The 13,496-nt window shown below is 27.9% G+C and overlaps 1 protein-coding gene across 4 annotated transcripts in view; it reads right to left on the reverse strand.

Moving 5' to 3' along the window:
• The window catches only part of LOC122506616 (probable E3 ubiquitin-protein ligase bre1), a 66,445-nt gene that overhangs the window by 16,238 nt on the left and 36,711 nt on the right, over positions 1 to 13,496 (reverse strand). Inside the window, exons 1-2 of one of the 4 annotated variants that reach the window (XM_043618914.1) lie at positions 7,575 to 8,320; positions 2,564 to 3,607 (exon numbers count right to left, since the gene is read on the reverse strand). The exons of 2 other annotated variants lie outside the window; for them this stretch is intronic. In XM_043618914.1, coding sequence (XP_043474849.1) covers positions 2,564 to 3,366 — 803 coding nt within the window. In that variant the 5' untranslated portion in view covers positions 3,367 to 3,607; positions 7,575 to 8,320. Of the gene's footprint in view, positions 1 to 2,563; positions 3,608 to 7,232; positions 7,329 to 7,574; positions 8,321 to 13,496 lie in introns of those variants that run through there. One more of the 4 variants, XM_043618915.1, reaches the window with a different exon arrangement.

The raw sequence follows: 13,496 nt of genomic DNA on the forward strand, positions 1-13,496 counted from the left end.
TAGATAACACTTGTTTACTTTCAGTGTAATTTTCTTTCCTTATTAGCAAGTAACTTGATCCCCATTCCCTTAGAGTGCAACGTAGTTTATGAACTCACCCTAATTTATAAAAAGTAAGGGGGTTAATATATTTTTAGAATATTATTCAAGGGAAAAAACCAAAAATAATTTCGGAAATTAAAAAAAAAAGGCTGTATTAAAACGTGTGAGGTGCTTTTTTTTGTTCTCCATTAGTTGTAGAGACGAGAAAATATACAAGTCGACACTGACTCACTGGTTAAAAATTCTGAAATTCAAAGCTTGCATAGGGGTTAAAGGTATTTTATTCAGGCGGCAATGCGGGTACTGTTTGATAAACTGAATCTTAAAGAAGAATAAGGATCTTCAACCTCGAAAGATTGAATTCTTTTTTTGCGGTTAGGATGTACTCTGTTTGGAATTATTTATTTTGATTATGATTCTTTTTGGTGTTAAGTATACTATTTTGACGTGCATTTAACCCTTTTCCATTGTTAACTCATCCTCAGTCTAGTACCAACTCCAAATTTTCTATATTTTGATTTTAGAATATCTAGATTATATTCGTTTAGATTTTAGTAATTTAGTAATTTCAGTAATCTAGAAGATTTAATCTAGAAGTTTACTCCCAAGAATCTAGAATCTCTAAATTATATAGATTCTCGTAATCTAGAAAATTTATAATCTAATTTCTATTCTCCAAATGCTCTAGATTTCGATTCTAAGAATTTATAAGTAGGTGGTTTATCAATTTCCCTGACATTTCCCTGGCAATTTATACTGATAAAATTACTTTCCCTGACAAAATTCTTTTTACAAGAAAATATGAATGTTTACGGAAAATTAGTAAAATTTATGAATTTTAATATAATATCCAAAAATTACAATTATCACCCTTCCTGAATTCAATTCTTTTCTACAATTTTCAATCTAAACTTCATCTCTAAATCAATTAATTTAAATAATTTTCCAAAAGTTCTTCTAGAATTTAATTATATTTTTAAATAATTTTTGAATGATAATAGTTTTTCAATTTTGAAAAATTTTCAAGTAATTAAAATTTGGTAAAATCTTTTAAAAATAATTGAATTTTTGAAAAATATAAATAAAAATGATTAAACTTTTGATGAATTTTAATTATAAACAGGACCACGATTTCTCAAAAATTGTATAATGAGTCCAAAAAGTAAATTTTCATAAATTTTTATTTTTCATTGTTCGAAAATAATTGAATCTTAAAAAATTATTATAAAACAATTCTAATTAGTTTTTCAAAATATTTTAATAAAATTTTTCGAAATAAGTGAATTTTGTAAAAAAAATTTTGTATAATTTAAAAAAACTAATTAATTTTTAGATGCAATTTAATTAAACATTTGAATATGATTGTTTTCTCCAAAATGTTATTGATTTTGTATGTATGTATTTGAATTTTTGAAAATACTATGAAAATATTGAATTTTAAAAAAGTAGAAGCTAATTAATTAATTCAATAATTCATTCATTAATTTTCATTTTTAAATTTACATTTAAAGATTTTTATTCTTCAAAAAAATTGTGGTATTTTGTTTCAATGCGTTTGGAAGAGAAATCGAAAAAATCGCAATTTTTGAAAATAAGTCGAAAAAAGTCTTAATTTTTTTAATTTCCCTAAACAAAAAATTTTTTCTTGACATTTACCTGACTTTACTGACATGTGGCCACCCTGCAGACAATCATTTATTTGAATAAAATAAATTTTCGTTTCATTGGTGAATCTCTAAATTTTTTTAGACTTTAAGTATTCTAGAAGTCTTGTTTCATTAAATTCTATAATTTTTAGGTGCTCTTGATTTAAATTTTAAGGATTTACAATTTTAATTTCCCGAGAATCTAAAATCTCTAGATTCTCAAGATTTAAATTATAGAATCTCTTGATTTTTACCGTTTAGATTCTAGTAATCTAGAACATTTAGATTCTAGTAATCTAGAACATTTAAAATCTACTAATATAGAACATTCAAAATCTAGTAATCTAGAAAATTTAGAATCTAGTAATCTGGATGTTTAGTCTCTTTAAAATCTATAATTTAAGCAAGTTATTGATTTAGATTCTAGGAAGGTAGAAGTTTAGTTAGTTTCCTTAGATTCTCTTGATTTTCTCGATTCAGATTCTAGCATTCTAGAATATTTAAAATCTAATAATCTAGGAGATTTAGAATCTAGTAATCAAGGAATTTAATTTTTCTAGAATCTCTTAATTCTAGTAATCTTTAAAAAAAAATTTAGTTTTCCATTTAGCAATAGCAGAGGGTTAAAAAAGGTCTCTCCACATATTGTATCACATTTCCAAGGCCAGGGTCGGGGGAAGGGGGGGTCTACCAAATCGTAACACCCTACCGAAAAAATAGCCTTATATCCAACAGTTTATAAACTGAATAAGTCTAGACGACTCGGCTGGGGGGTTGAAAATACCAAAAAAAGAAGACCATATGGAATCCCTAATTTGAAAAAGTTACAAGTATTGACAAAACTTATCAGATGATGACGATTAATGATGACTCACCGGGGTTGTAGGCCAAGGGCCAATAGAACATTGACCTCGTGATTAAGATTATTCTCCTCCTCAAGAATAAAAGAATTTTGCTTTTGCCCCTTCAGGTGATTATTAGCTTGCTGTTGTTGTTGCTGCTGCTGTTGTATCCGTTGTTGTATCTGAATTTGTCGTTGGGTTTGAATTCTCTTTTGTTGTTGTTGAACCTGTCGATTTGTTAGTTTTTGTTGTGAATTTCCAGCACGTGATTGTGAACCACTTGCTTTTGGTTGTTGAGAACCACTTGGTTTTGGTTGTTGTTGTGAATTATTAGCACGTGATTGTGAACCACCAGCGCGTGCTTGTTGTTTCAAACGAACTTTAGGCATTTTGGTTCCATCGCTTCCATTGCTTGTGGTTGTGGAAGTTGTTGTCTCTGTATTGGTGACGACTTTCTGTCCGTTGAGTATTTTCGCATGCGCAACCTTAAGCAATGAACGTTTAGCGTCCTCGACAAGCATTCTTGTTACGGGCTCAACACTAACCGGTACACCAACTGTTGGTACTGCGCCACGACGCAACCTACTGCGCACCGGAAGTCCAAGTACAAGATGCTCCATGTCCTTCTCGTATGATTCATTTGTAAAATGGAGGGAGCAGATGCGCGCCGTTTGGATGTTGAATGGAATCTCACCGTTTGGCAATGGTACACGACCACAGGCGCATACCCAACGTGAACGTACTTCCGGTATTTGAGGGAATCGATGGTACCGTATACGTCGACCCCTTGTACGTCGATGACTATTTCTGCATGTTGCTACCGCACACTGTGGCATTTCTTTTTCTTTTATATTATCTCTTCAATTGAAATTCTTTTTTTTTCTTTTTTTTTAATTCACAATTTTAAAAGTTTATCTCTCTTTAGAACTTGAAATAAAAAAGTTGACAGATATTCCTTATCTTTCTCTTCTACGTAAAACGTTGTTTAAGGTTGATTCACTCTCTCGGTTTTATGATTAGAGGCAGGCTTTTGAGTCACTATATCGACTTCGTCTTGGTCCCGATTTCAGTCTCTCTCTATAATAATTAGATTTTATATGATGAGAAAAAGTAAGAATTTTTGTCTCTTTGACACCATTTTGTGTTCTTTACTCCTTTATATTTTCATTTACAAAAATACACCGCGGGAAGGTCATTTGATTTCAAAACAAGATTTTATTTCAAAATATTAATTCCAAAAGTTTTCATTGTATTAAGTTTATAATTAATTAAAGTGAATTTTTTTCTTTAAATATTATAATTATATAATACATAAATTTTATAAAAATCTATTTTTTAATTTAATTAATTTATTTATTATTTATTATATTTATTATTCAAATAAATAATGTTTGTATAATAATTAAATATTATTATTTACATGCATATAATAATATTAAAAACAATATATTATATAAATATTATGTATATTATAAATATTATGTTTATATTAATTATATTATATTCATAAAATACTGTACACTGAAAAAAATTTATTTGATTCAAGTAAATATTTATTTACTAATAAGCCAGTAGACGGTTATTTGAAACAAATAATTTTTTTTTCAATTTTTTTAAAATATACTTATAAATATTAATAAAATAAATACATAGGGTCGTTCACAAAGTACGTCCCCCCTTCAAAGGTTAAGGAGTGTGTGATAAACTTAAGAGAAAAATTTTACGAAAGAAGGAGGGGGGAGTTAAAAATTAGTCCAAAATAGCATGACATGTGAACGACCCCTAAATATTATTAATATAATTTATTTTAAATAATAATTTTTATTGAATTATATAATTTTCTAAAAGGAATTGAAAAAATCACTATTTTTTTAAAATTATTTTGGTACCAATTTTTTTTTCTTCTCTAAATTTCAAATAGGGTGCAGAAAAATTGTGCCAAAGATGTTTTTTTTTTGTATTTAAGAAAAAAAATATAAATATTGCGTTTATACATACATACATATAGGTAGTTGTAGCTAATTAACGAAATAAATTGAATATCATTATTCATCAGGAAAAAAACTGATATCTAAGATTGATATGAAAAAAAAAATATTGCGTAAGAGTAAAAATAATTTTTTGGTTCAAAAATATGACATTTGTTTGGTAACAACAAAGACAAATCAGAAATATATAAAACAATAGTTAAATTACACATTATAATAATTATATAATCTGTAATTTAATATAAAAAAGTTAAAATAATAAAAAAAACTTAAAATAATAATAACAATTAAAAATAGTTTTTATTTTAAAAAAAAGCATCAAAAAGAAAAATTACAGTAAACTCTTTAATAGTTTCTATTGAAGCTTAAAATATACGGGGTCATTCATAAAAAGTGTAAATATAACATTTCTTCGAAACTATATATATATTCGTCATGTTGGTACCCATTCAAAAAACACGATATTTGTATTTTATCTGAGAAATCTTTTCTTATCCCCCCAAAAATTCCTAAATCTTTATCAAACAAAATGTATTTTTAAAAAAAACGAAGTTTAAACAAAGCGTATCATATGAAACAAAAAAGCACATTAAATACACTGCATCATATTAAATATATAAAAAATGAACTTAAAAAAATTAAGTAACGTTAGTATTAATTATTATTAACCATCGCGTATGATACCATGTGTTTAGTATTAAAATAAGCATTAAGTACCATAAAAAACCAAGTATCATACTCAGAAAAAGTATCATAATACTTTAATATATTATACAGCAATAAAGAATCTCACTTTGTACATCATACTTAGTAGTATTATACTGTATCATATAGTAAGTATTATACTACAATAACGTATCATATAGTAACATAAATTGTGATACCATGTCAAGGTATCATATTATGATAATCATAATGTATCACACTCCGATAAAGTATCACAATTAAATAATATAGTAACATTTATATCATACTGTATGATACTTGGTACCATAAATATATGATACCATACCATATATGGTACTATATGCTTAATATCATACTTTATACATAGTAACATTTATATCATACTATATGATACTTGGTATCATATATATAAGCATTATATTATATGCTTTGTATGATACTTTGTGCTAAATTTAATTTTTTATGTCAAGTATAATAATAAATGCCTAGGATGATATTTTATATTTAGCAATATTTATATCATATACTAAATGATATTTGGTACTATATAAAGTCAACTAAGTATCATACTGTATGCTTAGTATGATACTTTATATTTATGTTTACATTTATATTTATTTATATTTAGAAACATTTATAATTTATATCATACTATATGATACTTAGTACCATGTAAAGTAAATTAAGTATCATACTGTATTATAGAATTTATCAAGAATTATATAGCATTGTATGTTACTAAACATAATTTATCATACTAAACATAAAGTATAATATTTAGTGTATTTTATATGCATATAAAATACACCATGGTATGATGCAAATATTTCTATGAATATGAAGTATCATACTAATAAAGAATTATGATACTTTGTATACTTTATATGGTACCATAAGTATCACACAGTATAATATAAATGTTACTAAATATATAAAGTATCATACAAAGCATGTATTTGAATACTCAGTTTACTTTATATGATACTAAGCATCATATAGTGTGATACAAATATTCGATATGATACCTTATGATAAGTATGATACCATATGCTTAATATGATACTATACGGCTTGTATTGTACTAAGCATGGAGTATCATAAATCATATAATATTATACTAATCATAAAGTATCATACGAATCGTATAGTATCATACTAAGCATATGGTATCAATTCATATACATCACATAGTATCATATTAATTATAAAGTATCATACGAATCGTATGCTTAGAATGATACTTTATGATAGGTATGATACCATTTGTTTAGTATGATACTTTATGCTAAGTATGATGCTTTATGATTTATATTATATACTTATCATAAAGTATCATACTAAGCATATAGTATTATACGTAGCAAAAAGTATCATATGAATTGTATAGTATCATACATAGCATAAAGAATCATACTAAGCATAAATTTTCATACTATGTAAACATAAAGTATTGTATTTAGCATAAAGTATCATACTAAGAATACTGGAATATCTGAATAGAGTTTTATACTAAGCGTAAAGTATCATATACTACGAGCATAAACTGCAATATTCTAAGCAGAAGAAAATTTTATTTAGCAGAAAGAATTAAAACTAGCGTAATTTAGCATACTAAACATAAAGTATAATATGCAGTGTGTATCATATAATATGCAAACTATACCACGTTGAAAATAAACTAAACTTTTTTATTTTTATAAATTTTTTTTAATTTACACTAACAGTGGCGGATCCAGGGGGGGGGTCATAGGGGTCATGACCCCCCCCTGGGGCGAAAAATTTACATAAAAAAAAAAAAAAGGTCAGCTAATTATGGTCGTTGCTCGCCGAATCTATAAATGACCCCCCCCTGGAGTAAATTCTGGATCCGCCACTGTACACTAATTTATTTAAAAAGAAATAAAAGTTTGATTCTTTGTAAAATTTTAATGAATTTATAAAATGAAAAATTTTTGTTTATATTATTTTTCTAATAATATTTTTTTGCACCAAAACCGTATTTAAAAGGGAAATAATGAAACTCGCACCTTATTGCAAATGCCACCTAGCGATTGACTTCATCCCCAAACCCGGCACACGTAAACACGCTTTGGCTGCACCCTATTTTCTCCACGTATATAACTTGGTGTATTGAGTTGAGAACACAAAATGGCGTTTTAACATTTCGCAAAAGGCATGTGGCATGTGCCTCATGTAAATAGAAAAACATTTTTTCCTCTCTTTATATACTTTTCCCCAAAATATATTATACTAAATGCCTTATTTTATTTTTCTTTTTTCTAAATTTTGCAAAAATATTTTTTAATCAAAAGAGAGAAAAAAAAATGACAAATTCTTTTTTTCTAGATTCGCAAATGTTTATTACTTACTTCTTCTTGGTAACCTGACATTTGGTTCACGGAAGACGATTCCTCATTTGTTTTTGTTTTCATTTGATTGAACGATGACGATGCTGATGATAATAATCCAATGAAATTTCTATTCTCCTTTTTTTTGTATATTTCAAGGTCACTGTTGTCACTGTTTCTCCTTCTTGATATACACGTTGCTATTTTCCGTTGACACTGAAGCTTTTCTTCCTTTGGTGCAAAAATTGAAAAAAAAAAAATCACACACTGGTAACAAAGATGAGATGGTTTTTATTTCTTCTTTGGTAATTACACTAGGGATAAAGGGACTAGATATTTCCAGAGTGAAAAACAAGGGGGAACACTTTTTTAATTCTTTGGGGGTTAAGAGAAGCACTTAATTATTCCGCAAAAAAGTTTGCATTTTGTTTTTTGTCTTTGCGGAGGGTGAAGAAAAATAATTGTAACGCACGGCACGGCATTCACGCGGCAACAGGAACGGTTCTTGACCGTCAGAGGTCGAAAGGGCAGAGGCGCGCCACCGGTACCTCCCTACGAGTCATCGATGTGAGAGATAGAAAGAGAGAGACTGTGGGGTGGCTTTAATACCTAAGTCTCTCTATATTCTGGTGGGGAGACAGACAGACAGACAAGCCGAATGTGTGTGTGTGTGTGAGAGAGAGAGAAAACTCGAGTCCTTGGTAGTGGGGATGGATTGGTACCCCAGTCCTCGAATCCGATCGTGATTCCCCCCGCTTCAACTGCTTTTCATTCTGGATTATTGGCCCCTCCTACCCTATCCCCCCTCTCACTGTCTCCCTTTTTCGTACGCCCTCCTCTCCCCCCCTTTTTTTCTGCTTTTCCTCCAATATACAAGAAAATATCACGTTCTCCAATTTGTATATTTCTTTTAGGCGAAAATTTCTTCCGATTAAGGGTACTGTCTACAATGGTGTACTTTTTGAATAATTCTTCCGATTAAGGGCACTGTTTACAATGGTCTGTTTTTTAGTAACTTTTTCTTAACGGGTACCATCTACAGTGGTATTTTTTTGCTAAAATTCTTTCTTAATGGTACCGTCTACAATGGTGTACATTTGAAAAACTCTTTCATAAGGGTAGCGTCTACAATGGCGTAGAAAACAATTGTGAAAAACTCTTCGTTAAGGGGACCATTTACAATGGTGTATATTTGAAAAATTTTCCCTTAAGGGTACTGTTTACAATGGCGTATATTTAAAAATATTTAATAGTACCGTCTACAATAGTTTATATTGAAAAATTCTTTAAGGGTACCGTTTACAATGGTGTATAGTTGATAATTCTTTAAGGGTACCGTCTACAATAGTAGACGGAATTAAAGAATTGAAAAATCTTTAAGGGTACCGTCTACAATGGTATATATTTAAAAAATCGTCTTTAATGGTACCGTCTACAATGGTGTATATTTGGAAAATATTTCCTTAAGGGTACCGTTTACAATGGTGGAAAATTCTTGTTGTGGCAAAAAAATTATGAAATTTAACACGAGTTAATGGTTTTTCGAATTAATTTTCGATTTAATAATTATACTTGAGTGGGTGGCGGGGGAGGGAAAAAAGGAATGTGTTGTGTTGACGCGCGGCGAACAAACAGCGAACTGACGATTAAAGCGCGCAGGAAGACGGAGGGCGACGGTGACGGCGGTAGCACACCATCGGCAGAAGCAAAAGCAGCAGCTGCGTGGACCGGTGGAACCAATGGTGGTGGCGATGGATGCAGCAGCGTGCCACGCTACTCAGACTGCTGCTGCTGCTGCTGGGTGTACCACGCACTGAAGAGTGGAAGAAGAGGGGCGGTTGTGAGGCGGTGGGAGAGGGGGGTGGTGGTTGGCGGACGGTCTGACTCTAGAGAGAGAGACAGAGAGAGGTTGAAAGAGAGTGAGCGAGAGAGAGAGAGAAAGACAGTGAGTAAGAGTGAGAGAGAAAAACAGTGAGTGAGAGTGAGAGAGAGAAAGACAGTGAGTAAGAGAGAGAAGCGGATGAGACCAAGAGAACAGAAGGGAGGAGAAGGGGTCATTAGTGCCAGCGGCTGAGGGTCCTTTTGGGGTTCGCCACCCCAATGCGATTCCTCGTTGTCGTCGTCGTCGTCACCACGTTTACCCGCGCGCACTCGCTCGATCGCTTATATTTCAGCGCGCAATTGCTACCGAATAACCCTCTCTCTATCTATTCTCTTTCATTTCTTTACTATTTACAATATATCATATTTTATTCTTCCGTTCACCAAGGCAAGACAAGAAATATATTTTTATTTCCTTCATTTATCATTATTAATATAAAAATATAGAAAATAACTCGTAGCGCAGAAGTTTTTCAAAATACTAGTATTACTGACTATACTAGTAGTTACAATCTACATTTTTAAAATTACTAATAATACTAGTATGTAATACATTGCTAGTAATACTAATATTTATTTAATCACTAGTAATACTAGTATTTAATAAATTACTAGTAAGATTAGTATTTAATACATTACTAGTAGTACTAGTATTTAATAAATACTATATCTAAACTAGTAGTAATGCTAGTAGTTATGAAATACTATATCTAAACTAGTAGTAATACTAGTAGTTACTAAATAATAAAGCTAAACTTGTAGTAATGCTACTATTAACTGTTAAAAATCATTATATCATTACTGCTATTAATTGAAATTCACAGTATATTAATAGAAATAGTAATAATATTATTGATAGTAGTCTATTACTATTTAAATTAATGCTATAGTACAGTGATAGTAATAAGAGTAACAGTAATACAAGTAGTAATATTACTGTAAATTTTAATAGTATAGTAACAGTACAATTAGTAATTCAGTACTAACAGTGGTATCAATAGTAATAGAACTATCGGTAGTAATAGTAGTAATAAAAATATTAATAATAGTTGTAATATCAATATAGTATAGTTGTTGTATCAACAGAAATAGTATTATTAGCAACAGAAAATACTATAGTAACAGTATTATTTAGTAATAGTACATTCTAGTTATAGTAATAGTGAATACTAGTAATAATAATAGTATTATTAGTATTAGCAAACATTAGTAATAGTATTATTCAGTAATATTAAATTCTAGGAATAGTAATAGTAAGTACTAGTATAATAGCATTATTAGTAGAGGTAAATTCTAGTAATATTAGTAGTATTATTAATAATAGTAAATCCTAGTAATACTAATACTATTATTAGTATTGGTAAATACTAGTAATAGTAATAGTAAACCCTGGTAATTGTATTATTAGTAGTGGTAAATTCTAGTAATAGTATAATTAATAATAGTAAATTCTAGTAATACTAAATACTAGTAATAGCAATGCAAATAGTAAATACAAAATAAATAGTAAATAGTTCATAAAATAGTAATATTACTATCAATTTTAATAATAGCTACAATTAGTAATTCAGTACTAACAGTAGTATAGTATTAATAGTACTATCAGTAGTAATAGTAGTATTAGTAGTAAATAGAAGTATTAGTAGTAATAGTATTATTAGTAACAATAAATACTAGTAATAGTATTATTCAGTAATAGTAAATTTTAGTGATAGTCATACTAATATTAGTAATAGTAAATACTAGTAATAATAATGGTAGTAGTATTAATAGTGAATACTAGTAGTAATATTAGTAACAGTATTAATAGTAATAGTAAATACTAGTAATAATAATGGTAATAGTATTAATAGTAATAGTAAATACTAGTAATAGTATTGGTAACAGCATTAATAGTAATAGTAAATTCTAGTAATAGCATATACTAGTAATAGTAAATACTAGTAATAATAATGGTAATAGTATTAATAGTAATAGTAAATACTAGTAATAGTATTGGTAACAGTATTAATAGTAATAGTAGATACTAGAAATAGTAATAATATACACTAGTTATGCCTAGTAACAGTAAATTCTTGTAATAGTAATAGTATTATTAGTAATAGTATTATTAGTAATAGTATTATTAGTAATAGTATTATTAGTAATAGTATTATTAGTAATAGTATTATTAGTAATAGTAAATAGTAGTAATAGTTACTACTACTTTACTATAATGTACACTAATAGTTATTTACTACTAACATACTATATAAGCTGTAGTAATTGTTCACTACTAGTTTACTATATATAACATTATTAATATAAGTTTTTATAGTACCTATTGAAATTTAATATTTCCCCTACTAGTACTATTTCTAAATAGTAGCCACTCTAGTAGCCATTATGTACCATTACTAGTTGTTGATTGCTACTAGAAAGTAATATTTTTAATAGCTACTAGTTGTGCATATATTAACTACTAGTAGGGCTAATTTAGTAAATATATTGTGTATTACATTTTCACTGCAGTATAATCCTAGTATTTATTATTTATCACTAGAAAATTATATTATACCATCATAAATCTAATAATTCTAATAAGTTAATTATAATACCTATAATTTTAATTCTACTAGTACTTTTTATACTAGTATAGATAATTGAATGCTTTAATTTTTTATTATATTATATCTGTGGTGTTGTAGAGAAGAAATATTTCCTCTTATCGTCGTCATTCAAAATGGCGACGTTTGGTGAACCGAACGCATGTTGCTGCCGCGACGCGGGAGTGTTACGTCTATATAGTCTCGACAGCAGAAGCGGGCGAGGTCACACGATGAAAATAGTGTATAAGTAAAGAGAAAGAGAGATGCGCCTTTTCTTTATAGGCTTTTTTAGATTTTTAATTTTTAAAACAAATTTTATTAATTTAATATAAGTTAAAATTTGTTATTTTTCGCTTTTGCATTAAATTTGCACCCCCCCCCCTTTCCATTTCTTTTCGCTACTATAATTAATAGTATATTAGTAATAGATAGAACCTACCCCCACCTTTTTTTTAGCTATTATAATCTCTTTAAATTTGAATTAACAAAAATCTTTACTAATTTTAATAAGTGACTGATTTTTTACTTTTGAAGTGGTAAATTTTACTAATAGTAATTTTTATAAATTTATTAGTAAGTTTTACTAACAAATAATAATTTGTACTTCATTAGTAAATTTTACTAACAAATAATTCCACTTTATTAATGATTAGTTAGTTAATTAATAATTAGTTATTACTAATAAAGTAATTTCCACTTTATTAGTAAATTTTACAAAAAAATAGTAATTTACACTTTATTAGTAAACTTTACTAACAAATAGAAATTTCTACATTAGTAAAATTTACTAAATCCAGAGCAGAACTTCAGTCACTAATTATTCAAATTTAGGGAGATGATTAATGTTAGTATTAATTTAGTAATGAAAATAATAATTAAATATTTGGTATATATAATATTATATTATGCAGTGTAATAATATACTAAACTATAATAATTATAATATTTTTTTTATTATTGAAATTTTTATTATATTATATTGTTCTAACGTATAAAAAATTACTTTATTTAAATTAATATTTTATTGAAGACAGTTGGTAACGATGAAGAAATGAGCTTTATTCTCTTCAATATATATCGCGTCTCTTCAGATCTTTTTTTTTAAAAAAAAAGAAGTGTCACACAAAGATGCGGGTGTGCTGAACAAATAATATACACTATAGAATAATATAACATAGGTACACATTGGAAACCATCTTTATATTATATTATATAGATAAATAGATTTTCAAGAGCTGAGGTATAATGAACCTTATGGGCAATGTATTTTATCTTCTTTTCCTTCCTCTTCTTCTTTTTCTTCTTCTTCAGAATTTAAGAAGAAAAATAATCGAAAAGTAAAATTGAAAATAAAAATATTGTCCAAATTCATTCGCGAAAAAATATTTACCCAAATAACACATTTTATAAGAAAAATATTATTAAAAAACAATAATATTCATTATTTACAATTTTTTATTTTACTACTTTTTTC

The sequence above is a fragment of the Leptopilina heterotoma genome, unplaced genomic scaffold (assembly GCF_015476425.1).
Source record: "Leptopilina heterotoma isolate Lh14 unplaced genomic scaffold, ASM1547642v1 Lhet_43, whole genome shotgun sequence".
Taxonomy (NCBI): domain Eukaryota; kingdom Metazoa; phylum Arthropoda; class Insecta; order Hymenoptera; family Figitidae; genus Leptopilina; species Leptopilina heterotoma.